The 26,628-nt window shown below is 40.1% G+C and overlaps 1 protein-coding gene across 1 annotated transcript in view; it reads right to left on the reverse strand.

Moving 5' to 3' along the window:
* Positions 1 to 26,628, reverse strand: part of jarid2b (jumonji and AT-rich interaction domain containing 2b) — a 113,424-nt gene that overhangs the window by 56,248 nt on the left and 30,548 nt on the right. Inside the window, exon 2 of the mRNA XM_028036201.1 lies at positions 4,599 to 4,725. Coding sequence (XP_027892002.1) covers positions 4,599 to 4,725 — 127 coding nt within the window. The remainder of the gene's footprint in view (positions 1 to 4,598; positions 4,726 to 26,628) is intronic.

Genomic DNA, 26,628 nt, shown 5'->3' on the forward strand with positions numbered 1-26,628 from the left:
CGACAATTTACCAGAGCCAGGCAATGGAGCTCAGAAACATGACATCTGTTTTGCACCAGTTCAAAGCTAAATCTGAAGCATCAAAGGCAAAGATGGGTTCCTGTAATGCCTCGACGCTTTTTTTATTTTTCATTGACAGAACAAGCAAGGACGGAACAGATGCAATCTCTCTCTCCTGCATGATAGATTAGCAAAACTTGCCCTCACTCAGGTATTATGTTACAGTTATTCATTTTTTCCCCAACGTCCCGTCTGTGCTAGCACACCTTTATCTGTCCTCTGTACTGTGATGCCATCACCAGAAAGAGGAATAGTGGTCCAACACAGAGTTTTAGCTGCCACAGCTGCCACTCTGGCCGTGCAAGCTGGCGGCACAGGAAATGCAGACAAACAGAGCAGACTGACTGATGAAGGGAATGGGAATGGAGTGCCTAAAAATGGTCAGAACAGCAAGTACGAAGACATGCAGACAGACAGGAAAAGAACGAAAGAAGACAAGCCAGAGAAATGGGCGAATGGAGAGCCTTCTCCTCAGCACCTCCTTGTGTTTGGCCAACAGCCAGCTCCTCCATCAATAGCACTTAGGAAAATGGAGAGGGAGGAAAGGATTGGAGAGGAGATGTCAGGAAAAATACGGCAGACAGATACGGAGAGGTGGGGACATCGCTACATAAAAAGATGGAAACGGCTGGAGAAACACAAGAGAAAGAGTTAAAAAACACATAACAGAGGAAAAGAACAGTGAAGATGGAGAACAAATGGAGAAAGAGGGAGGGACGGTTTAGATGACAGTAACGATAGTTAAGACAGATGGGGCAAAGGATGGAAAGGACAAAACAGGACTGGGGAAAAAACGGAGACATAGACGGATGAAGGAAGCAGGAGGTAGAAGAGGCTATAGAGAAGAGAATGAGGTTTTGGATATACATAATCGAGGAGACTGTGAGGAGACAGGAGCTGGCAGAGATAGCAGTAACCGGAATCCTATTGATGTGTAATGAAACCCCGTATCAGGGGAGAGAAAAACGGAAGGACAAACGAAAAGAGGAAAATAGGGGAGGAGAAAAGGAGCGGAGCCATGTGGATGGGAGAGAGGATGCTTGGGCGAATTAGTGTAAGATGGGATGCAAAAAGGGCATAATGTCATTTGTTAAATAATGCAGGGAATGAGCACGAGTGGCAGGAAGTGTGATGGAGATGGATAGCTGCCAACCGGGAAAGGTGAGGAGGCTGGGAAGATGGTGTGCTTGCTAGCTGTAGACAAAGAGAAAGATGGGTGGGTGGGGAGACTGATGCATAAAACCGACAGACAAATTTCACAAGCAAACCTCAGTGACAAAAAGCAAGGTTATGTAAGGATTATGGTCATTTGTAGAGGAACTCACATTTCTTAATCCTTAATTAATACTCTTTAAAAGCTTTCATCTATAAAGCATAAAAGCAAATTAGCTTTGACAGAATATGCTGGACTATAATGAAGCTGAATTTGGTTTCAAACACAGCATTTTCTAATCCAAGAAATCATAAAATCACAAATCACAAGTCTTTCGAAAAAACAAAAAAGCATAATTAAAGGGACTAGGTGATTTTCTAACTTTCGACCTGATTCGAAGTATTAAAGTCAGTATTTTTTTATGATCAACATATGGCTTGGTTTCACTTACTCATGATAGTTATTGTTTGGACACGTTTTCCAAAAACTGTTTAAACAGAAACCAACACAACAACTAACTAACATGACGGAATTAACTGTCTCTATCATTCATACATTACTTTATGCACCCAAAGGTTGTTGTTGTACTTTTTACACACAAAATTTATCTGTGACATCTCATGATACAGCAAAATAAAATAACTTCTGATTGAGGTTCATTATGTAGAATCAAGCAAGGTCTGGGCTGCCAGAATGGCTATTAGTTTTTATATCTGTGCAAGACTAAAACCCGCAACACATGTTTGGCCTCAACACGAGTCCAGACACTCGAACCCGCAGTCCTTTAAAACAGCAGGAGCTGCCCATTCAGGATGTAGAGCATGCTGAGCATGATCCTCCAAAATGGCTGACAGTTTCACCACAATGTGCATGAGAGATGGAGAAACTGTGCTGCTCACGCTGCCTCCTGAAGCCACGCTAACCCAGGGTGCTCTAAAGCAGTGGGGCCCCCATCTATTCAGCACCAGCTCCCCCTTTTGTGACGGCGTGGGGCTGCTGTCGTTACCCCTCGGTGTGACGGGCCGCCAACGTTTTTTAATGAGTCATTTTTATTCAGGCGATAAGGTCAGCCACCCGCAGAGGCTTAAAAGGCCCTGAATGGCAAATATGAGAGTTAGCTGTCGCAAGGAAGGGAGGAGGGCAGCCGGCATGGGTACATGGTGAATAAATAAAAGTGTGAAAAATAAAATATGGAAAGAAAAAGAAAGCTAGAGTTATAAAAACAATAAATAAAAATAAGAATCCTGACATATTTCAAAAGCCCCTTCTTATCCGTCTGTCTCCATGTCTGCTAATGGAATAGCTGAAAGACTTAGTGCCATCTGTCAGCAATTCCTCTTCCCTCCTTGTTTCTTTCTTTCTGCATCCGACTTGCGGAGAATAGCTAAAAGACAAGTTCAAATCTCTGCTGCTGACTGACAGAGGGACTTTTGGTACAGAAACACCAAGGTCAACAAAGAACAAAAACGACAAAGTCATCTCGGCTGCTTGTTTCAAAGAAAGCTCTTTCTTCTTGTGCTCTCGCTATTTCTGAACCGTTTCAGGTTTACACACCAAATCACACTAAATCCCTCCCCCCACAAAAGAGTGAAAGCAGCAGGCTTCCACCTGGAGCTGGGTTCCTGACTATGTAAGCAATTTTAAATATTAAACTCTTGTCCAAGTTCCTGTGAGAACACGTTTTAATAAGTCTTGTCCCTGGAGTGAGTGTAAATGTCCAAGCTGGAAAGGATTAACACCACGTAGACACATGCTTTCATGTCTGTGGCACTGAACAGAGTTGCTAGCTGATGAGAAAACAACATAAAAAAACCTTAAAACAGTTTGAGCTCAGAGGGTCCTTTGAGGATAACACGTTGTACCAGTAAAGACTGCAACTTTCCAACCCAATCCCCCCACAATAAAAGGTGGGTAAGATTTCTCAATCGTGTGTTCCAAGAACATCGAACAAAAACCTAACATTTACTTCCCAAAATCCTTCTGCAGAGTGTTTGGTTTATGTCAGAGTAAAGGGCAAGTTTCCAGCTTTGGGTTAGTTACATTTCATAATTGAATTTTATTGTTTCAAGTCCTCATTTGACTCCAAGGAAAAGGAAGACTGTGTATCTGCAGGATCTGGGCTAAAGGGGAAGCAACAGACTAAAATCTCCTGCTCCAGTTTTGATCTAAGACACTCATGTTTGGATCTTAGTTCAGCTCTTTGTGTGTAGATTATTTCTGCTCACCACAATATGGGTTTCACCTCATTACAAATTTAACTAGGAGGGAGTGTGTGACAATGGCTTTAGCTATGCCATAGCACATGATTTTAGATTTTAGGCATTGTCCATTACTGCGAGCATAAAAATTACTGTTCCTAGATTTAATCACTTCTGACGACAGACTGGGTCCTGCCTGTCTCTAGCTGGCTGGCCAATCAAAGCTCTCATCTATAAATAAGTGTCACTGAGGCTCATCGTTCTGCCCTGCGCCGCATGTTTCTTTGCTCAGAGTTCTTGCAAGCTGCAAGAAGCATCTTATTTGAGCAAGTTTGCATTGGGTGCTGGTCATTTCCCATCTTGTGGGAAAAATGTGGGAAATTAAAGATGAAAAATGAAATATTTCCTACTTTGGTTGCTTTGTGTTATTTCCACTTTGTGAACTGGAGATTTAAAACATTTTTTTAACCCACTTAAAGTTTACTGCATGGAAAATGGGTTATTTGAAAATTTAAATGGCTGAGACTGAAGTTAAGCTTTTTCTGGATTAAACGCAAGGCTACTGTAGTTCAGGAGCACAGCTAGTTTCTAGTTTCCTTTAGATGCTGCTAAAGGAAACTAGAAAAGCAGCAGTTTAATGCTTCGAGGAAGGAATGCTGCAAAAAAAAGGCAGAGCATTTTTCCTGGGAGCAGTAATTAGATAATATCTAGTGAGAATCTGTTAACCAGTATTGGTGTCACCTAGGATACTGCTTTCAGTCAGGAACAATTTGTACTTTTAGAGGACATCAGTAAAATGTGGTTGTTTGACTCCAGTGGAATTGTTTGTTTTGGTTAGAAGCTATAATCTCATGTCCTACAGGCTGACTGGCCCAAAGTGAATCAGAACCACATTTAATTGAAATGGAGTCACAGGGCTATGAAACCCTCTGAACAATATTTATTATTACATAAAAGATTTGAGCGCTTTTGGAAATATTTATCCAAATAACTCATCAAAACTTTAATTTGTGAGAAAGATAAACTGAAAAGCAACGTTGAAAGTCATTGGTTTGCTTATAGGTATGAAAGGGGAGAAAGAAGAAATGAAATGGAAATAGATTACGGGGCTTGAACTGACCGTTTGTGACCGTCGTTGTAAATTAGCTGAGACATCATAATAGTTTTATTAATGGCTCTAAACTCACCATTAAGGTTTGTGGGTCCATCGCCATCCAGCTGCCGTTTCTGTGCAGTCCTAAATTCCTTCAGGGAGAGGTAAAGCACCTTTCGCATCACCCGTTCTTCTGACCACGGGATCCCATCACTGTCATCCTGTGAACGAATGGAAAGTATGAATGATTAAAAGAACTAAAAGCCACAATCTTAAGCTTCCAATTTATTTACATCAGCATTACATAAGTTTATGCACGCATGAAGACCGCTTGTTACAATGGATATGAATTACTCTACTAAAAACACATCATTTATACTATGTGCTCTCTCTTGTTTTGCTGCTGGGCTGCAGGAAAAATGTGACTTGAGGTGAAGGTCAGGAAATGCTCACAGGCCAACCGAGGCTTTGACAAAATAACCCAGGCTGCAAGAATCCAGCTCAATGCCAAGAAAGCTACGCAGAAATGCAGCTACTATACACTCTGTAAACAATATAATGAGATGAGAAAAATATTTGCTTACAAGGACTGCAGCCAGTTAGCAGCAATGTGAAAATTACATTATGCATTAGTCTGCCAAGAAAGGAATAAAATATGGGACACATAAAGATATCATATAGAAGCCATTATGAAAGCTTTGCAGAAGATTAAAATACAAAGTTTGAGTCTGCCGGAGAATGCCTTTATATATGATTCCTCATCTACGACTATAGAGTGGTACATTAGCATAACATGACAGAGTAATGCATTAGCATAAGGTATAAAGGATCACATCCCCTCCATAATGCAATGATTGCTGTGTGCTACAATGATAAAAAGTTAGAAAGCAAATGAAAAATGCATCACGCAACTTTGAAGACATCACTTTTTTTTTACGCCAGTTTGAATCAAACAAACTGAACAGCAAAACATTTAAAATGCTGCAAGTTATTTAAAAAACCTACTTGTCTCATTGAGTTTTAACAGCTCATTAGAAAACGATCCAGCTAGAGCAAGTCCAGCTATTAAGGGTCTTCGGAGAGCATCAAACAGCAATGACAATATTTCTATTCTCCCTTTGCTTTTTCCCGATTCTCCGACTCTGATTTGTTTGGTGTTTAACCTTATTAATGACTAAAGGAAATTATATCCGGACGCATGCAACAAAGAGTTATTAGCAAAAAAAAAATTGAGATTGGAAGCAGATTTTCTCAAAACATGACACAGAGCGTGTCTTGCGTGCGCTTCTCGTAACATTTTGAGAGCTAATGCACTCAAACTGTGCATTGGCGATCACACGATTTATTTGAAATCATCGCAAATTCTGATCATGCCAACTCATCTCTGCAAACACGTCTTCGGTGTGAGTCAAATGTAATGCAAGAGGCAGATATGAAGAAACAAAACAACCTTCTGATAGTCCGGTTGACTCAAATCTCTGGTATAGCTCAGCTGAAAAGCTTCCAGATATCGAGGCGACATCAGAACTGAATAAATGCATTCGAGACCTATAATTCAAATGAGAACTTCCAGCAGATGTAATTACAAGATAAAATGTTACAGTAATAGAGAACAAAAAAAAACACGTAGTCTTGTTGCTGCCACGAACTTGCATGCAGTTAATTTCAGTTATATTTGATAGACCTACACAAAGTAGAGCATGACTGTAAAGTAGAAAGAAAAGGAAACATGGTTCACATTTCTTTTAATAACATGAAAAGTGTGGCATGGCGAGCATTTGTACTCAGACAATGACTGCAAATCTTTTTCACATTTAAAGACAGAAATGTTTGTGAATCCTTCTTTGGAAAATTTACTTCCTTCTTTCCATCTAGCCATCTTTCCTTGGTGCTAAAATCTATATTCATTACAAGAAAAAAATATTTGTTTAAGTAGTTTATGAAGTTAGATCCCTGCACTGTATTCCATTACAGGAATGGAAATTTGAGGAAATTCCCAAAAAGTTTGTGGCAAAATGTAAAACAGTACATACAGTGACACTGAAACTACAACATTATTGGATTACATATCTAAGCGTGTTCAGATAAACACAGCATGATATTATGTTGTCTCCAACATTCACAATGCCATGACAAATGACTGTCTCTTATGCACCTTTCTGGTAAGGCTGCTGATCGTCTTTTCACACTCAAAAAAACTGATCTATGCAGACAAGCCACTGCTAATTATAGCAGCATCGCCGCAGGGTGTGTACAAGTGTGTCAGTGTGTTTGACACATATATGATGTCTGAGGAGTTGCGTCAAATTGTTGAGAGGACAGATAAGGTAGAATTTCATTCAATGAACATTTTTGTCAAAATATTGAGGAGGATTTTTTTTAATGGTCAAGAGTAAATTGTCTTATTCATTGTAAGGCTCCACAATATTAGGAAAACGGCTTTGATTATAATAAACACACATTTCTCAACTTTTCTATCAACAAAAGGTCCGCCCCACTGTCCCTGAGCTTTCTGATCTTCGTCTCCAACAGCTGTTTCAGTTGTGAGATATGCAATGGTCAGTATCAGCTGGACTGCACAACTTAATCACTTAATCAATCATGATTATCACAATATCACAAAGAACTTCCAAAACAGCAAGAAATGTTAGCTAATTATTTTAGTACAAAGCATTGAGACTGTTTGTGCCGGAAATCAATCTGGTCACACTTGTCACAGAAGGTGAAGATGTAAGGAGGTTAAGTCATGAAGAAACGTTTTATGTTTCAGGCGTCGGTCAGAAGCAGCTTTTTCATTAAAATTTTTTTAAGATTTAAGTCAGGATCCTGGCTCCAAAACATTGGTGTTATAAGTTTGAACAAGCAGACAGAACAACTTGAAAAATGTGTTAAATCTAAAAAGTGTTATTGTTTGTATTCACTAGCCCTAACCCTTTTAAATCAGATAAAACCTACAGCATAAGACCTGGACCGGTGGGGGCCATGTCTGGATGAATACAGATTCCCAGCAGACATGTGGACACAAGCAAAGCCACTCAGCCCGGCAATGCTTCTTAGCCTCCGACCAAAACATAGAGAGGTATGTTTTTAGCACAATAAGCGGCCCCTTATTACGCCGTCACATGCGAGTGTGCGTGCACACATGCTCGCCAGTGGGAGAGGCAGAGCAAGACTTCAATTATGCCATTTCCCCCTGTAGTTAATGTCATCTAATCCATTCTTTGTATGTGCAAAAGCCTGCCAGGTAAGCACCAATTACATAGACAGCTCACTAGCACTCCTTCTCTCATGGTGTGGCACAGGGCCAAAAGCACACCGACACAAACAGCACAGTCGATAAATCTCTCGGTTACAAACAGTGGTGTACAGCTGACGGTTAATACACACCAACGCCACATAGCTGAATATAAAATGAAAGGGGAAAAAAGTCGATAGACTGACCTCAAAGTTTGTCTAGGTTTCTTTTTTCTCTCATACTCTGTGGTTTCCTTACAGCTGTTGGCAGGCGGCCACAAATATTTCCTGCACTGTAACACACAGCAACGAGTGATGGATAAAAACTAAGGGGAACAAAATCATAATAGTAGCAGCTGCTGTACTGTTCAAAGCTGTCCAACCTGTGATGTGAAAGTGGTTTTTCTCAATGCATACCTCTCCTTTTTGAAGATTTTGAACCACCAATTATATGTTTAAGACATTGTTTTGGGAGGGGCAATAAAAAAAATCCACCTGCCAGAAGATAGTAAAGCAGGACAGAAAGGCAAACAGCTGCTCAAATGAGCAATAGCATCAAAATGTGTTACACCTCGCTTTCCCAGTTGAATGTTGCCAGATTTCTTTTTTTGCACAGAGAGCTTTCACATCGAATGCCACCTGGCAGTGACACGCATCTACACCCTGAGCCAGCTCCCACAAGGTGAGGAAAATCCCACTAATGAGCGTGGGGATCTTTGCGGCTCGTGAGCTCACAATCGGGAGGCGCCTTGGGAGTGCTGTGCACCAGTCACCCAGCAACCTTGTAACCAACACTCTTTGAAACAGACGGGGAAGCTCTGACAAGCACCTGTTAGGAGATGGGGAGCAGAGTTTTAGATAATGTCATTTTTTTTTCTTCAAGATTTGGCCAACACTGTAGGCCAAATATGCTGAGATCCAGTGGATGGATACTCAAGATTTACAAGCAGCTCACTGCAAGCAATGCAGGTCTTTTCACACTAGAACAATATAAAACTCCATTATGGAAAACCGACGGGTCAACAATATGCAGCCACAACAACAACAACAAAAAAGCAAACAATTTGAACATTTAATCAAAAAATAATAATTCCTACTTGCAAAATATGTTCCGCTAGATATTAGAAAATTGTGACTGATGATAATGGTAAATACTGCATTAAAACATTAGTGGAAAATGTGATGACATCTGTCATACGAATTTTTGAAATGTGAATTTCTGCTAAAAAGTGTGGCTGTGACTGTATTAGCAAATGAAGTTGAAATTATTTGATTCTTCTAACCCTTTTAGAAGATCAAATCAACTATAAAACAATAGCAATAAACACTAATAAAAGTTTAATCAGTACTTTCTAAACATTACAGGGTTTTTTTAAAATAACCACACATTGTGCCCAGAGCCTTTGTGTTGTGCTATAAAGCTGTGTTAAACAACAAACATAAACCATATGACCTAACTGTAGTATTTTTTTTTCATATATATATATATATATAAGTAGCAATCACTGAAAAAAAAAATCTCCAAGTGTAATCTGCACATTTGCATTTCATTAAAGTGTGAATAAAGCATACAGAGCTTTTTTTTCATGTTTCCAAAGGTGTGTAGTTGCATGCACACATGCACTTGCATGGTCTAAAAATAGAAGCTGGCTGCTGCCGACTGCACAGACGTCACACCAAAGGAATGTGGGCCATGCACCAGCTGTGATTTGCTCTACAAAAACTGAAAGCCGAAATCTGTTATTCTAAGACACATTTCCTCTTGGAGAGGGAACAGAGAGCAAGGTGGAAGAATCGATAGATGGAGCAGAAATATTATTTTAGCCTGCCGCGGGCGTTTTTATATCCAGTAGCCATGACGGTCACATCACCCACACATCTTCCTTCACATCTTGGTCTCTGCTGCACGCTTTTCAGCAACACATGGGCCCCATATGACTGACTATGGGGATATGACTGCTTGGAGTTCACAACTGGAGCAGATGATGGCAAGATGTTAATTACTTAATTCCCAAGCAGATCACTGTAAAGGTCGTGACCAAAGCGTTCGCAGATTAGAAACATTTGTTGCATCTTGATTATGACTCAGTGGAAAAACTAAAACACGTGCAAACTAATACTCCAAGTCTTAAAAAAAAACAAAAAAAACTTTTTACTATGTCAGCCTCGATGTTAACCACCGTTTACTTTACTTTGTAAAAGCTCAGGATCCAGAACCTTACATCATCATAATCTGAGGTAGTTGCTAAAAGCAGGCCAACTTCCTCCGACACGGTGCACACGTTTACCCCAGAAATTTACATTCCAATCCTAACTACATCCTGGTCCTCCCAGCTTTCATAGCATCAAGTAGACCGGATGCTTAGCTCAGCTCAGAGCTCAGGGAATAAGCAAATGGAACAAGTTCTTTTAAGGTTACAGGGGACAAGAGGCCCTATACAATCTCCTCATTACACTCAAAGCTCACTGCAAAGGAATGTGTGCAGCTACATGGCCATGTATTTACACTACTTGTACTGGAAGTGCCCAAAGTCTTGCAGAGCTTTTTCCATGAGTGGGAGACACAAGGAGGGTAAAGCTTGACTGACTGGGGGGTGGTACTCTGCTGCGATGGGTCCAACAAGATGAACCACATCATAATGCAACCAACTACTTAACCGCAAAACAATAGTGTGCTCAGAAAACCTGAATTAGAGCACAGACAGTGCAATTAGATGTTAGACATTTGCCACCAAGCTAAGAAGGACGGACTACAGCTTTGCTAGTATACAAAGGTGCGTAATATCAGTCCTACCACACACAGTCAGTATGGTAAAAGGCTTCTAACAAACAACTATTCTGATTAGAAAGGAAAAACAATCTGCAGCTACTGCACTTTTACTGCAGAGAACACTAACGCCATCACCGTTCTTTGAAACCTCTGCAAGCATTCCAGACCACAATAAAAAGAAACGGAGTTTCGGGAATCAAAAGCGCTGCTTCTGCACTAGTTTACTGCATCTCCGCTTTTCTGCAAGAATACGCTCTGCGTCCGATTAGCCTATATTTTCCTGATGACACCTTTGGATTTTCTTTGATGCCTGACCTGCTGATTCAGATTTTGAATTCATCCATTTTTAATAGACTATCACTCATAAAATAGGTTAATTGATAGAGGTAGTAGTTTTGAATTCAAAGATCATGACGGAATAAAATAGTCGCCAATTATTTCGGAGGGGAAGGAATACTCTGTTGAGGATGTTTCATCCAACCGATTAGGGACAAATAAATCAGTACTCAAATATAGCTAACTCCAGGAAGGCAGAGGACAGTGCAGCAAAGTTTATCTGTTTGTTTTCATGCTCTGTTACAGAACATGCTGGATTTTTACATATTTATAGTCTTTTGGAAGTGCCAGAGTCAGGACAAAGATATACATTCTCTAAGTAATACTGAAGTGACTGAACCATGACTGAACTGTATAAGCATTTAGTCCGTTTAGCTTTTATCATACATTAAAGATCAATCACAGCACACTATTTTTTTGCTGTCTTGTAGTTCTTTGAAAAGTCAAAATTGACAGTACTGGCAGGTCAAAAAGCTTTAGAAAAAAACTAAAATTAAAAATTTAGTCAGAACAATATTTATGTGTAGCATAAGTAACAGACAATTGGCTGAAATATAAAACCAAGTTGAGCAGGCTGCCCACTCTTAATCTGAGCCTTAATAGACTAAATCTCACACAAAAACAGGAAATCCAAACATAAGCCATCAGATTTCCTTTCAGAGTTAAAATTTGTACGCATTTTCTACAAATCTAGGTTCAAAGTTGCCTTCATATTTTGTATTGTACTAAATGTTTTCTAACTAGTTATTAGGAATGTTCCCCCACCCATCCAATTTGTACTGCTAATTATGTTATCATACAGAATAGAGCACAAGCAGTGTTTATAGAAGAATATGCCTTATTGCATGGCACACATCACCAAAAGAACCCTATCACAAAACAGTGGGCTCAAAGCAACAGTTTTCCGTTTATTCAGTGCCACGCAGCCAGGAGAGCTTCACAGAATCGTTGCTGCGGGAATTTTAAGTGCTCCTCATAAAGCGGAACATTACAGCGATCGTACGGCATCGACTTTGCGGCGGTGTCTCGGTTTTAGAGCCTTGTTGCCATGGTTTTTAGGGCTCAGCTGAGAAAAATTCCTCACACAGCGAAGTTGCATTTGGCAGGTTCAGGGAGCTGAGCCACGTCTGGGCCTCATGGTAGAGCCGTGTGCTAAAATATGCTATAAAGCAGCCCCTCTCTGCGCAGACAGGTTGCATAACAAATGGCTCCCCTTCAATAATAAACTGCCTTGTTCAACACACTTACTCCTCAAACTCCGTCAGAAGATCATTTTTACTTTGGCTTTGTGTCGCAGAGCAGACGTTTGACTCTGTGCCTGCATCTGTGCGCACACACAGTTCTTCCGTGCTGCGCTCGCATGGACTGCTAAATGTGATTGACGGTGGACCGGGACATGCTGTTATTCATCATAGCAGCTGCAGCATCTATTGCTGAATCCCCCTCACTACTCCCATGGGGTTCCTGAAAGATGCTGCAAAACCCTACTTAACAAAACTACATCTCACTTTTACACAACACAGTAGTTTGCTTACAGAGAAAACTTATATTTTAGATTCAGCTGAAGCAGTGTGTTGTGCAGGATTTTAGACAGCAGACACTTTGCATCTATTGCTTTCATTTCTATTTGTGACAAGACTTTCTTTTGTTTACAAAGATTACAGTCAAATTTCAATCATTCAGAAAGCCAAAACCTAAGGAAAGTGCCATAACATGAAGAATTAAAAGCACACTTAGCACCAGAGCTAATGCCACGTCACACATAACCAGAAAAAAAGGGAATTCACACAAAGATTTGGCTTTTATTGGACTTCAGTGATTCACAGTTACAATCTGTCAGCTTGCCAGGTCAGATCTAGATGAATTGCCAAGGGAGCGTCTGTAATAAAAACACTGCATTTAGAATTAATAGCACATAGGTGATCAGTAAAAGAAAGAAAATCCATTCAACAACGGGACTTTTATTTGATTCCAGTGATGTATTCTTACAACTAAATCACCAGAAAGCTTTCAAGGTCAGGTCTATTTTAATCTATTTGAATCACTAAAGGAGAATTGTATAGCAAACTGCATGCAGGATGAAAAGCACACCTGGCACAATAATGCCATGTCGAGGACAATCCGTCATGAACCAAAAACTTACAAAATGGGATTTCATTATTACATTAATACATCCAAAACATGCAACATCTTGCCGGGTCAGGTCCATTTTAATATGTTGATGTCTGAATTACAAACTAAAAAGAAAATCAGGCAGAAAACGCCAAGCTACTTAAAAGGAAAATTTTAAATGTACCCACAAGCTGGGCTTTTACTGTATTGCTGGATGATAAATTGCTCCAGAAATTATTGCAATAAACAATAATATTGTCATTTTGAATCCATTTCCAACCAAAATAATGATAATGACGTAACAATTCAAGTATTAGAGCCAGTCAGATAACTTATCAAATTACGTACGTTTGAGTCCCCAACGGAGAGTTCTCTAATACAAACTTTATACATACAAGAATTAAAAACATATGCAGCACAATACGTAATGCAAAATCGAAGTCAAGAATAAAACAAAAATTCACTCAAAAACTGGACTTTTACTAAAATGGAGAGGTAAATATAATGCTATATAAAATATTTGCACAGTCAGACAGCTTGCCGGGTCACGTTTCTAAATGAAAGACCTGGCAAATCAGTGCTTTCTGTTGACATTAAAAGTGTTTCCCTTTAAGACCTATGCCTGCATAGTCTGGAAGATCAAGATAATTCTTTAACAAACAACTTCCTACGTGACATTTCTTTTTAAAGCACACACATATGGAAGACACTATGTTACAATCTGCATAAAGCCGCAAAGCTGAAGCCTCCCCCACACACAAACAGACAGAAGGAACAGGAAGGCCGAAAGGGGAAATGGAGTAACCTCATTACCCTCGTGCCTTGTCTGTCAGGAACAGCCTGCAGGCCTGCAGGAACCCACTGAAAGCTAACGGCCTCTGGTCAGTTTATACGGCATCTGTTTGCTGCTAAGGGAAAGAAGCTGTTTGTATGGAAGCAAGCTGGGGTGGGGATAACACCTGAGGGAGGGCTCTGCCAATGTCTTGACGTTAGCCTTGAATAGGCAGACTGCACATTTCTATCTGGAATCAGGTTATGGTAAGGGTGTAAACAATCAGTCAGGAAAAAGTACACAAGCAGCATCAAAATCAGGCCCACTTATACAACAATAACTACTATAACAATAAGCCCAACAACTCCTAGCCTGAGGCTACCAGCTCATTTAATCCCAACACATCCTGCAGAACCCCATACAGTCTGAGCCTCTTCACTAGAATACCTCATTAAGTCCTTGTTTTACAACCAGAGCACTGAAAAGATATTGTTAAAAAAAGGGACATTCATTGTCCTATGAAAAGAAGGAAAACACAAAAACAAGCAGCCCCAAATGAGTAGAACCGTAAGCCAACAAGCCAGTTAGAAAGCATTTGTTGCATGCTTTAGCAACTCCACAAATTATTTTGTATTCAACTTGCATGTTTTAGAAAATACTTTAAAAAAAGACAGATGGCCTCTATGCTTTTCACCCTGATCTCTTCAGCTCTTCCTATGCTCCTAACAACCAAAATATGTCCAGTCTTATAATTAGAAATGCTCAAAAGGCGTGCAATAGTGTGAGTCAATTAGTTCTTTAAAGGTCAATGAGCAGCCTTGTATTATGTATGTGTTCGTGAGTGCTGCTGCTGCAGTGTAGCTGCCGCCTCATCTGCTCTGGACAATAAATCAATGAGGCTGCATAGTGTGTAGGGCTTTTCCCAGAGTGAGCGCATCTCATTGGCTTAAATGCAGCAAAGCGGTGATGGGGGGCAAATCAGCTGAGGCAAAAGAACATGAATAATTTTACATAAGCACCACTCCTTTTATTTCATTCAGCCAGCTCTTTGCTGAAGTCTGGTCACTTTTGTGTTTTTGAAGGAAATAAAAATTTTTTAAAAAGTCTTAAATCAACCCAGCCTTTATTGCAGTAGCATAATATCAGTCCAGATTTAAGAAAAGTACAATTTGAGAACAATTACACAATTGGGAGAGGGAGCGGGTGGAGATCCCATGTTAATAGCTTTTGCTACTTTTTCTACTTTTGAAAGGTTAAAATTTACTGTTGACGTTGACTCAGGTTTCAAATAACTTTCAATTCATAAATCATTACTTTCTCCTAACCGGACTTCAAAAAAATAAGTTTTTTTCTATACAGCCATCACAAACAGAAATGTGAGCAGTTTGCTAAACTCCAGTGCCACTTTAAATAGAACCACATGCTTCAGTCCAGGCAGGACTTGCATAAAATACAAAGAATGAACATGTGAAATCCAGTACCCACAGTGAGTTATGTTGAGGATCTGTGATGCTGTGGGATTTTTTTCTCTTGTTGCGTGTTTATTTCTAACTAGCAGGAGATCCGAACCATATGGACAAAACTACCTAGACATCATACAGACACAAAGTCAACCTTCTGCGAAGGCCACCATAATCCCCAGAATTAAATAAATATAAACTTGTGGGGTGAGCAAAAAAGAGAAAAAAAAGCATAAGAGGACCTACAACACTGGATGGTCGAGTGAGTCTTTGTGGAAAACAATGGTCAAAGATGGTCCTCTTTCTCGCTAGTAGAAAAAGTACGTTTTTCCTTAGTGACTCAAAATAAGAGGTTGTATTTCCCAAAAATGTTCAGTAAGAGATTCTACTGTTGGCTATTTAACATTCTGTGCCTTTGTCTTCCTATTTTGTCCGTTCAAATAAAGATCAGGCATGAATTAAACTGCTTGCGATCCCTTAACAATTCCCAGAGTGATGTTCACCTTGAAATCCGTTTCCACATCCTGATGTAAACACATTAACCTCCCCTTAAACAGAGGAATTAATTAGTGCTGTGTACATGACCTCGACTGCAGCTTTTACACCACAAAGAGATGCCACATGAAAAAGTGATTTTACTCACACAGAACATTACTAAAACTTTTTTTAAAAAGACAGGAATATATCAGGAAAAATAATGGACAATTGACCAATAAAAAAGAATAAGCGGTGGCTTATAATTCACCATGAAATATCTGGATCCATGCTGCCTCTTTCTGTCCACATTAATCCAGCAAATGACCAGAATTGTCCACAGATATGGAAAGGTGCCCAGAAGTGGCCAGGACTCAGAGTGCATACACACAGGCTGAGAGATTTTAGATGTAAATTCCCTGAAGAGAAGAGAGGAGCCTTGTGTGGCCACTTTGGGATGGGTGCCGCTTGGCAACTGTTGGCATCACTCTCTCTGCAGCTGCTGGCAATTCTAACCCAACTGTTGACAGACTGGCAGGCACACGGAGGGAAACACCTAACCAGGCCGGCGCTGCGGCGCTGCTCTGTGGATGATGTGGCATGTCCTGCCTTGCTCCCCGTTGGCCAGGGAGCATGTCCGCACTTGTGGTTAAGTCACTTGAGGGTTAGTCCGACTTTGTGGAGAAACGTTTGCACACAAACACTGGGTGTGTGCCTGTGATCTAGATAAAACTGTGGGCATTGATAGATGTTGCGATGATCCACACTATATGCAAACAAAGAAAGACAGAAGTTAATATCCTAAATTTGCAAAGGGCACATCTGGGCTCTTGCATCGAATTAAGGTGAGTTTGCTCTAGCAACAATCGACAATGGATGTCATCTTAATACACTTTGCAAGAAGAACTGGTCAAAGTCGTATCCTGGAATATATCATCAAATCAATGCAATCAAATAGGCAGATTCAAATTTAATTCCAATTAAATCCTGGTCATAATACAAAGTAGTCAAATTCAATCCATTGTGTAATAAATCCTCAGACCAAGTCAGTGAATTTGCAGAAATTCATTCCTCTAACAAAGCACAAGGCAACAGTAGAAAGGATTAATTCTCTAAAAAAATTAAATTGTCATAAAAATTTAATCACAGCCCCTAACATTTCAAATGGCATAAGGTGAAACAACCGCAGAAATAGACTTTTTCCCAATACATACATGTGCATGTTAGACAGCTGCATTCTATAAACATAACAGGTTTTAAAACAACCACAATAGAGTAATCTGTTCAAAAGTATTGAAAAGTACAAGTTTCGTTCTCCCTAACAATACCACAAATAAGCATGTCCACACTGGGATTTGGCTCATTATTGGTATTAGGGTGTAGCGATACAATAATCTCACGATACAATACAATATATGACATTCTGATCACGATATGATATATATATCACGATATTTGGCAAACAATACAATTCGATGTGATTCCATGCACTTTTACAATTTTCTGAAAGGCTACCGCCTCAAACCACTAAAATTTGCTGTCCTACAGTTTCTACAATATAAAGTCCTGTCAATAACATCCCAGAAAAATATGTTTTCTCCAGATGTTTTAGAAACAAAATACATTCAGACCAGCATTTACTGCTGTCCACTCTCAGTTAGCTGAAAGAAGGCTAATATAACCTTCAGCTTGCTTGTAAAAAGAATAGATACAGCTCAGATATATTTCGGATTACTTAAAACGTCACAACATGGATCCTATTTGGATATCAATCTATTCATCTATGCATACCAAAAACAAAATATTTACATAAAAGTTGCTGAAATAGAAAGGGAAGAAATCTTGAAGGGTGGGAAGTCAGTAGACATTGTGGTTGGCTAACAGAAAGAAGACATTAATGATGACTGCAGTGATCCATAGGCAAAATGTAATTAGCCTCTAAACTGGGAAAGTGGCTCCACCATCTCCTGGGAAGTGCATCAAATATCTCTTCCTACAGGAGAGAAACAGATATGATGATTCATGGAAAACCTCAAAGCTTTTATATCCGAGAACGTTCACCAGACAAACAGATCCCATACAACAACTAAATTATAAAGTGATTTTATCCTATGATAAAATCAGATGCTGCAGATGAGACATAATCCTATGATTATGTCTCACTGTCCATAAAAATAGTGAAATGTATACTCTACTGTCTTATTCTATCACTTGTCTGTAGCTAAAATATTCAGTTTTAGTCTTCCTCATGAACTTCACAGAACTTGTTAACACTCATTAATGTTCAGTGACCAGAAAGATCTGGATTTGTGGCTGAATAAATACATTTTATCCTATTTCTGACAGTAGTGAGAGCATTAGAACAAATCAATGCTAAAGGCCATAAAATTATTATTTCAATAAAATGCAAACATCTTGTCTTGTTCCATTTTTACATATTAAAACAATAAATGAATCAAACTGAAGTGAACAACCTACTACAACTGCCACATTGACAAGTTAATTACTGAATTTAACAAGCAAGTAATCACTTGCCTGGTGGGACACCTACCTAAGAAGAACAGTTGCTTAGACCAACTGTCTGAACCTGCACCTCTTGTTCATGACATTCACCTCAACCGAGTGTACACACAGCATCATAAAGTATGCCGTTTTAATCCTAAATCCACATGTGCTAAGATGCATTAATTGAGAACAACCGGAGTTGCAGAAAACATGTGTCAGACATGACAGACTGCAGAGCCAGTGGGACTTTCTGCTGGATGTACATGTGTAAACACTTCACTATGTAACCATGCATGCACACGCACACGCACGCACCCGACCAAGTGTTTTCTTAAACAAAATGCTGGTTCTGTGGTTTCCACAATCCCAGCTAGATACTCAGGGTGTCTAAGAATCTGCCACCAAATGAAAATATTTGTGTTTACAATTATAATAGAAAACGATAGCTATGCTGCAGATGAATTAAATCTCTCAAAAGTAAATATTCATCTCCACCTACATTGCTCAGATAAATAAAATGTATATACTACAGTCAATGTTTAGCTTAAACTATAAACAGCACATTTTTCAGCATTGGTACAGTCCTTATCTAAAACACAGGCCTCAGGGGCATTGGGTGGTCCACACACAAAATGACCAGCTCCTTGCTGTTATTAATAATTATTCATGGGAGAATAGAAAAACATTAGTGCAAACTCTTATTCGCACAATGACTCAATGCTTACCCTTTTATTGCTGTTAAGATAAAGTTATGCATAAACGTTTCAAACTAACAATTCACATACAATGCATCATATGAGAAAATATTCAAATGCACACACAGTGCAATACAAAGTTTATATCAGACAAAAATAGCTAGAGTGGATATTAAAGACAGGTTCTACATGAGGATTTTGTTTATTAGGGGGGAAACGTATAGAAAAATGCTAGGATCAATGGGAGGGCTCTAAGGCCTGGAGCTCTGGAGACACTTTAGAAGAGACACAAGTGTGGATCAAGCAACTTTGGTCAAAAATTTTTTTTTTTTTTTATATCTTGGGGTAATTTAAAAGAGAGACTGATTTTGGAGGGGTTTTTTCCATGTGTTTGTAAAACCATATGTGGATAGAACTTCCTCAACTGAATGATACCAACAGTAAAATAAATATATATTTTTGGTAACTGATCTTATGTACACTTTCAATTAACATGGGGTTAAAACCATGCAAAATTACATCGACGACTCCTCTAGAGGGTAAAAAAAAAACCCCACCAACCCCAGAACAGCAATGTGTGGGTACAAAGTAGAGTGTAAACTGACAAAGTGGAGATTTGACCCGGAAGTACTCTTATCACACTCCATGCTGCTCCACACACCTCAGTATCGGATAAAAGTATTACAGCGAGCTTCTTTTATTGGATTTAGACTTTCAGCTATATTGAGCTAATTATCTCACAAGAATAAACACTGTCAAGCTAGACTGGGTATAAAAAAACAATAACTTAAATCTGGCATCTGCTCTATTTTAGCCTGCCCATAATAAATGTCTTTGGTAATTACTCAGCCCAGTGCTATTGTACTTGCGTCCATTTCTGCACTACAAAAAAGAAATCTCTGCCTTGTTTGGACCAAGGGGATTCTATTGGGCCAAAAGCCCCTCACCCCGTAAAGAGACATTGATTCACACTTCCTTGGAAGAAGTAACAGCGTGAACACTATTGGCCCTGGCCAACACTCCCTCATTCATTTTGGCTCAAAAGTGTAGCATCTATCTAAAGTCCAGCTTAAGAAAAAAGGTCAAAGATTGGGGCGGGCAGGTGGTCGGGAAGGGGGTCAAAGTTGACCTCCTGACGGGCACATTGGTGGGCAGGCCTGAGTCGCTCTTCTCAAAAGGACCCATCACTCACAGTCACTTATTTACCGCGAGCTGATTTCTGTTGTCCCCCGGGGAGCCAGCGAGCCATTTCTCTCTGGCTCCTTTAACCCCCAACCGGAGCCAGATAAGGGCTTCTTTACATGACAAAGTGCCATGGAAGCACAGGGGAGAGAGAAAGAAAGGCCGTCCTTTCAACTGCCAATGTGGAGCAAATCCCCTTTCCTGCAAGAGTTTGTGGTCACATGATTCTTATTTAAAACTGAAAGGTGAAATGGGACTCTTAGATTCTTTGATATGCAGTTTCTGAATGTAAAACTGGCTTGAATGCTCGTGGCGTTAAAGCAGGAATGCTGCTTATCATCTTTGAATTACAACTCTGAAAGGTTTTAGCTGTGTACCTTAAAATAACCGTAGCGTTTGAGCCACTTGTACCATTATGTAAGCAAACATTCTGCACACTAGATGAGGGTATAGACAGATTTGATTAGATGCTTTGAACTCTGAGCTACTGTACAGCATGCATTAAGACTTTAGCTTGCAGCTGCGAGCTCGGCGACAAGAGAATGGGATAAAACGCCTCCTATTGTCTTCAAATGAGCCCAGCCTCAGAGAGATGTTTTTTTGGCACACGAAAAAAAGTATTTATGAAATGGAGAAACAAGATGTAGCTTTACAAACACTGGCACACCAACAAAGCATCCGTTCCTATGAGTAACATTTTGAAAGAATAGAAAAAGAAAGAAAAATTGTGTGTGTGTGGAGGGGTGGGGGGTAGGGGGGAGTATCAGCACGAAGAAGATTGAGGATTTGGGTTTTGGTTTTTGTTTAAAGCCTGAGCCAGAGCTGGAGCCATCTGTCCGTGTGAAAGCAAATCTAAGAGCTAGACAGTTACTGGAAGCAAAAAAGAAAAAAAGAAATGAAGGGATGTCACCAGAGAGTTGATAGGAGAAAAAGAGAACAGGTAGGTATTGTGTCTCCCATTTTCCTTTCTATTCACTCGCCACGACTCATATTTGGCCTCTTGGGAAGACGGTAACTGAAGAGGGTGTTAGAAATGTCTCGCTGCTGTCATCCGTGGACAGAAGGAAGCTCCGAACACCGGAGCTTTGTAATGATGAAGGAATTCAGTCAGCTGGCATCTCGAACGACAAAGAGTCCGCTGAATTAAAGCTCCAGCTCCTGAAAGAGGTGTGTCACGTTTGAGGCTGAATGTATGCCTTTTGTATTAATGAATGCAGCAACAAACACACACTTACCCAGCTTCAACGTATTTAAGAAATGCTAAGTAATTGTTTAGAATCTCACAGAGAGGTGGAAATCGCAGCATTTCTGCAGCACTAGAGGAGGGCATTTAATATAAGAGACTAAGCTACGTGTGAAGGTTGGCCCACAGTCCTGCAGGCGTTTCCGCTTAAAGGAGAACAGCGTCCGTCCTCCTCACTGCCGTATTTCACACCTACGATTCAAACGTGCACAAATCGTCATCCATCACCAACAGCAAGGCAGAGTAAACAATCACACCATAGATCAATCACTGTCTGTTTAATGCTGAACAGCGCAGACGCGGCGAGGGGCGGAGGCTTAACACAGTGGGATGTGTGCTCACATATATTCACAGCAGTATGCGCTCAATATGCGGATTGTTTTCAGTCTTTTCTGGTGCAATAATGCAACCCCCTTGGCATTTCTTTTGTTGTGGGAATGACACAAGCAACCTAACCTTATTCCAAACACAAAAGAGAGATAAAGAGTAAATACGGAAATGCATCGATTGCAATTATATATGACCCTATTTAAAAGAAATGTTAACATCAAAGTTTTTACTGATTATTGTTCTATACATTAAGAAATGTTGAAACAATGACACTGTCAAGAAAATTCTACCAAGTATCAGAATATTTCGGCTTCAGGCTTTCGGAAATGTATGAGTTAAAACAAGAGTCTACACACCACCTACTTCAGCAAACAGGATATATTTATCTTAAAAGAGGAACAAAAAGGAATATATATACATATATATATATATATATATATACATATTAGTATTTAGTTCTTTGGATTATGTCCAATTCTCTGCCCAAAGCAATGAGTTCATCCTCTGATGGCAATACATTAATAGCAGAGACAGACTGTATGAGATTCTCATAGTATGACAACCTCAAATTAAAAAATATTACAGTTTTATGGAGTAATCACAGAAACAGCTTGCCAACCAGCTCACAGGTTCAGAACAGTAGGTTTTATTTAACCTTAGTAAGCATAACGTGACTCCAATGACTGCTTTTTGACCCACCATATTTCCATGTAGGCAAATTTGTCGTATGTTTATAATCCACGTTTTACATTTCACGGCAACGAGTAGGAGACGGGTACCATTTCACAGTTTAATCCTCCATACTACCATAGAAAAGTCTGGTCACTAAAGCTATTTTCCATTTAAGCCAAAAGAATGGCATCATGACAAACTTCTAGCAGTTTTTAAACCCTAACTTTAAGTGCACTTTGATTCTAGTTACCAGCCTATGCCTAAATCTTACTTTTGTGCCTTAGAGAGAACCGTTACACATGTAGACAGACATAGAACAGCAGCATTAAAACACTGTGACTGAGCGGCGCTTTAAACCCTCTGCTGATATCAAAAACTGATCCCATCTCTAATCTGAACCTTAGATCTGGGCTCTCTTATCACCATGTCTGCTTTAGGCCCAAAGTCTACTCTCCATCATCACCTGGCCTTAGCTCCTCTCATCTAACACTTTATAAAGACCATTCATCCAACCATCCTTTCATCCCTCTATACCAGGGGCCTCGTTAATCCTCCTCTCCACCCTGACCCTGTACCACTCTACTGGACTGGGACAAACTTCAAAGATGGAGTGTGTGTGTGTGTGTGCAGGGGTGTGTGTGTGGGAGAGCGAAAGAGAGAGACAGATTGGATGGGTGGGCAGCTGTGTTGTGCTTGGCCTATACCACAAAGCCTTTAGAGGACAAGGGCCCACACACACACACACAAACAAACACACACACAGCTACTTCGAGGCAGTACTTGATCTCTAAAGAATGTAACTAAGAGTAGTGGGGGAAAAAAATGGATCAATTCACCATGAATTTGGCACGGTGCATGGGAAATATTTGCCAAAGTAAATCAAATGTCCATTGGGCTTTCGGTACTTACTCCCCAACATCCTAAACATTAACTTTACCATCACAAAAAGACAAAACCGAACATGGTCATACAAAAAGAGAGTTCTATGCAGTGTTTCTCTGCTTAATGATAAAACTGAAACCCAATTCAGACCAATAACAGCTATCATATAACATTGGCACAGGAAAAGGTCTCTGTTAACCAGATAGGGTAGAATTACACTATCCTACGACTGTGATGAACACCTATTAACCGATACGCAGCTCGTTGCGCTAATGCAGTCGCATATGTGCTCCGACGTGTCCTGAGGGGGTGGTACTAACAGAGGAGGAGGGGGGGTACATTAGGGAGGGGTTGACAGACAACCCTCGGCTGAAAGTGACAGACCGTGTTGGAAATAGACTCGCACGCATGCATCAAATAACAGCCAGCTGATGACAGCTAAGGGAGCCTGACATGCCTTCCTCTGCCACCGGTGGATGTATGTTTATTTTATTAACCTGCCACAGAGTCTACAGGGAGGAGGGGTGAAACGGGGGAGAGAAAGACCTCAATGTGTGTGTGTGATGGTGTATGTGTGTGCGCTGAATCTTTTGTATGACAATCTGTATTTGTTGCTTGGTTAAAAGGGCATCATCCTCCCTTGTTTAGTGCTAAAGGCTGGATTAAAAACACCAAGAACAGCTAGAGAACGGCAGACTATTTAAATATCAAAAAATAACACAACAGGTGTTAAAGTCCAGATTCCAGACTTCTCCAGAATCTAATTTCCAAAGTTTATTTCTTCTTAGTTTACAAACAAAACTACTACAAATTTATGGCAAATACTTCAATGGTGGTCAGGATTAATTAACTAATCAGTATATACCACATAGAAGGAAGGAAGGAAAGAAGGAATGAAGGACAGAAAGAAGAAAGGAGGGAATGAGAAAGGAAGGAGACAAACAGACCTACAGCGACAGACGGATGAAAAAGTGGAGGAATGGATGTATTAGAAAACACCTTTGGAGAGCAGGATAGGAAATTAGGTGTAGAAACGCGAATATTGTTTCATTCTATATTTGCTTTTCTGATATTTACCCAAACCCAGAAATATCCAAATCAAACTCCAGACGTTGTTTTAATACAGAACCCTTTTCTCACCTGACATATTTTTATTATATTGTGGTAACCGCAGCTCTAATTACCAAATGAGCAGACATGTCTTCACTTGTGACCTAGAAGACAGATCCAGTGGAAACCCACCATGATTCCTGACAAGATAGGAGCCCTGTATAAAAACAAGACTTTCCAGTTCCACCCGTTCAGCTCACCAAGCTGCATGTATGACCCAGACCCGCACTTATCAACTCAACTGTCTCACTTATCAGACAGCCTAGTAACCAACACCCACCCATGCATGGCACACCCTTGGTTTTGATTCCAGCTGACGTTGCTGAGCTTATTATTTACACTGGCTCTTTACCTTTATGCACTTGTGTTTGTGTCATCACAATTTCGGCATTTAACTGATTCATGAACTTTTATTAATAGGGAAAAAAAGAAAAATGAATTCCAGTTCTGGCCTTCAGCAGCAGCAGTATCGTCTGCTGATATAAAATCAGCAGACGAGCTGTGCTAAACAACTTGGGGCTTTTTTAGGTCCCACAGCTTCCAGGACTCGCACACATGCAGGAAAAGAACAGAACACGCTGTGTGGGTTGAGGAGCCGACAGTTGCAGCCGATGTAAATGTACATGTGAAAAGTCAGTCAGCAGAAAAGCGTGCTCTCTGTGCTGCTAGCAGAGAGAGAATGTGTCGCTCTTTGTGAGCAGTGTGGGTCAGCTGTTGCTTTTGGCCCGGTCCGCTCATACTGCCTCTTGGCTTCATGGCACAGTGACACCCTGTCCTCATTTCCCTTTGTCTGCAGAACACAGGTTTCAACAAAACGCTTCGTTTTACCATGAAATGAATCAGGAGAAGCCCAACTCCCTCAAACAACCTGCTGAGTCAAAAACTGCTAGCTGACTAGCTGAGGTAATTATTAACACCTACCCCCAGTCCCCGCCTACCTGCACCAGCGTTCCAAAAAACGCAGCTTAAAGTAGCTTTAATTGCACCCAACGCATCATTTAAACTTAAAGCCTGTGTCTTTAAATACCTTGACCAGAGTTGGGTGATTTACACCGCTCCTATAAAATGTGCCATTTAATTTAAGCTGATGTTCTGCAAGCAAACCCTCACAATCACTCCACTGTAGCAGCTCAGCAAGAAACTGTCAGCGGTCTTATTTCTTCTTTGGCGTTTATAAGACCAAACTGGAAAAAGAAAGGTGGGAATGAGCAGAAACAGAGGAAATCTGTGGACATAAATATAATTGGTGCTCACAATTAACATGAATTCTGCTTTTGTGCAGCTTAAAAAGAAAGCCAGAAAAGGTGTGCTAAACACATCAGGAATATGGAATCAAATCTGTGCTAGAGCATATTGGGGGAATTATAAAAAGACTACATCATCAGTAAGATTATTACGTCAAGGCAAGAATAAAGCTGGGGGAAGTGGAGCTGTGGAAACTGAGAAAGTAACATTTGTTTTTTCAAACTGTTTCACTGTGGTGGCATTTTGTGCTTACAGAAGTGAGTAAAATCCTTGTCCTCCAAGGTATTAAAATTAGAATAGAAATGAAAGCAGACTATCATTCTCATATCATAGAGTCACTGAAGCAGGTCAGGTCTATGCTGCATCTGCCTATTTTTGGATACTATCACAAACTTCAGCTGAAATAAGGATCACTTCAGGAACATATCACTTTAAAAATGATGTTGCGGGTAGCCAAAGAAAGACGTGCATCTATAAATCGACTGCTGACTGGAATCAACCGATTTTCAGCTTGAACAGCCAGGTCGCTGGACGTCCCATTCAAAGTATCACAAATATGTTTCCCAACCAGGTAATCATGTCTGGGTGCTAACAGCAACAAGTTTCAGTGTGGACGTTGTTACTAAGTCAAGACTCAACTTAGCCATTTTCAGTGTCACTAAGATACTAAAAAGTCAGTTAAGGTACAAAGATGTAGAAAGCTATTCTACCATGGCTAAAGATATTCCAACATTCTGGGTTATCATTTTGTGCTTTCAACCCCTCTGATTAAATGTTTGCAAATGTTGGCAGCCTTTGGGAAATCTCAGAGAAAAGAAAAGATCTTTGGAGATTTTACAGAGACATCCGATTCAAACTGAGATAAACACTTCATGATCGGAAAATTATGCCCTACTGCACATGTGGACCACACAGTCTCCTTTCTCTGCTCTCAATATGAATATAAATCCCACCATCACCAGCAATACAAACTGATAAGTACCAAAAATCATATGAAACGTATTACAAACCCTGTTTTAATGTCGTCCAATTAACAAACTGTTAAAAATGAAACATGAGGAGCATTCGTTCAGCTCTACAGCCAAGGCGGTAGAGACTTGTT

Source organism: Xiphophorus couchianus, chromosome 13 (assembly GCF_001444195.1).
Source record: "Xiphophorus couchianus chromosome 13, X_couchianus-1.0, whole genome shotgun sequence".
NCBI lineage: Eukaryota > Metazoa > Chordata > Actinopteri > Cyprinodontiformes > Poeciliidae > Xiphophorus > Xiphophorus couchianus.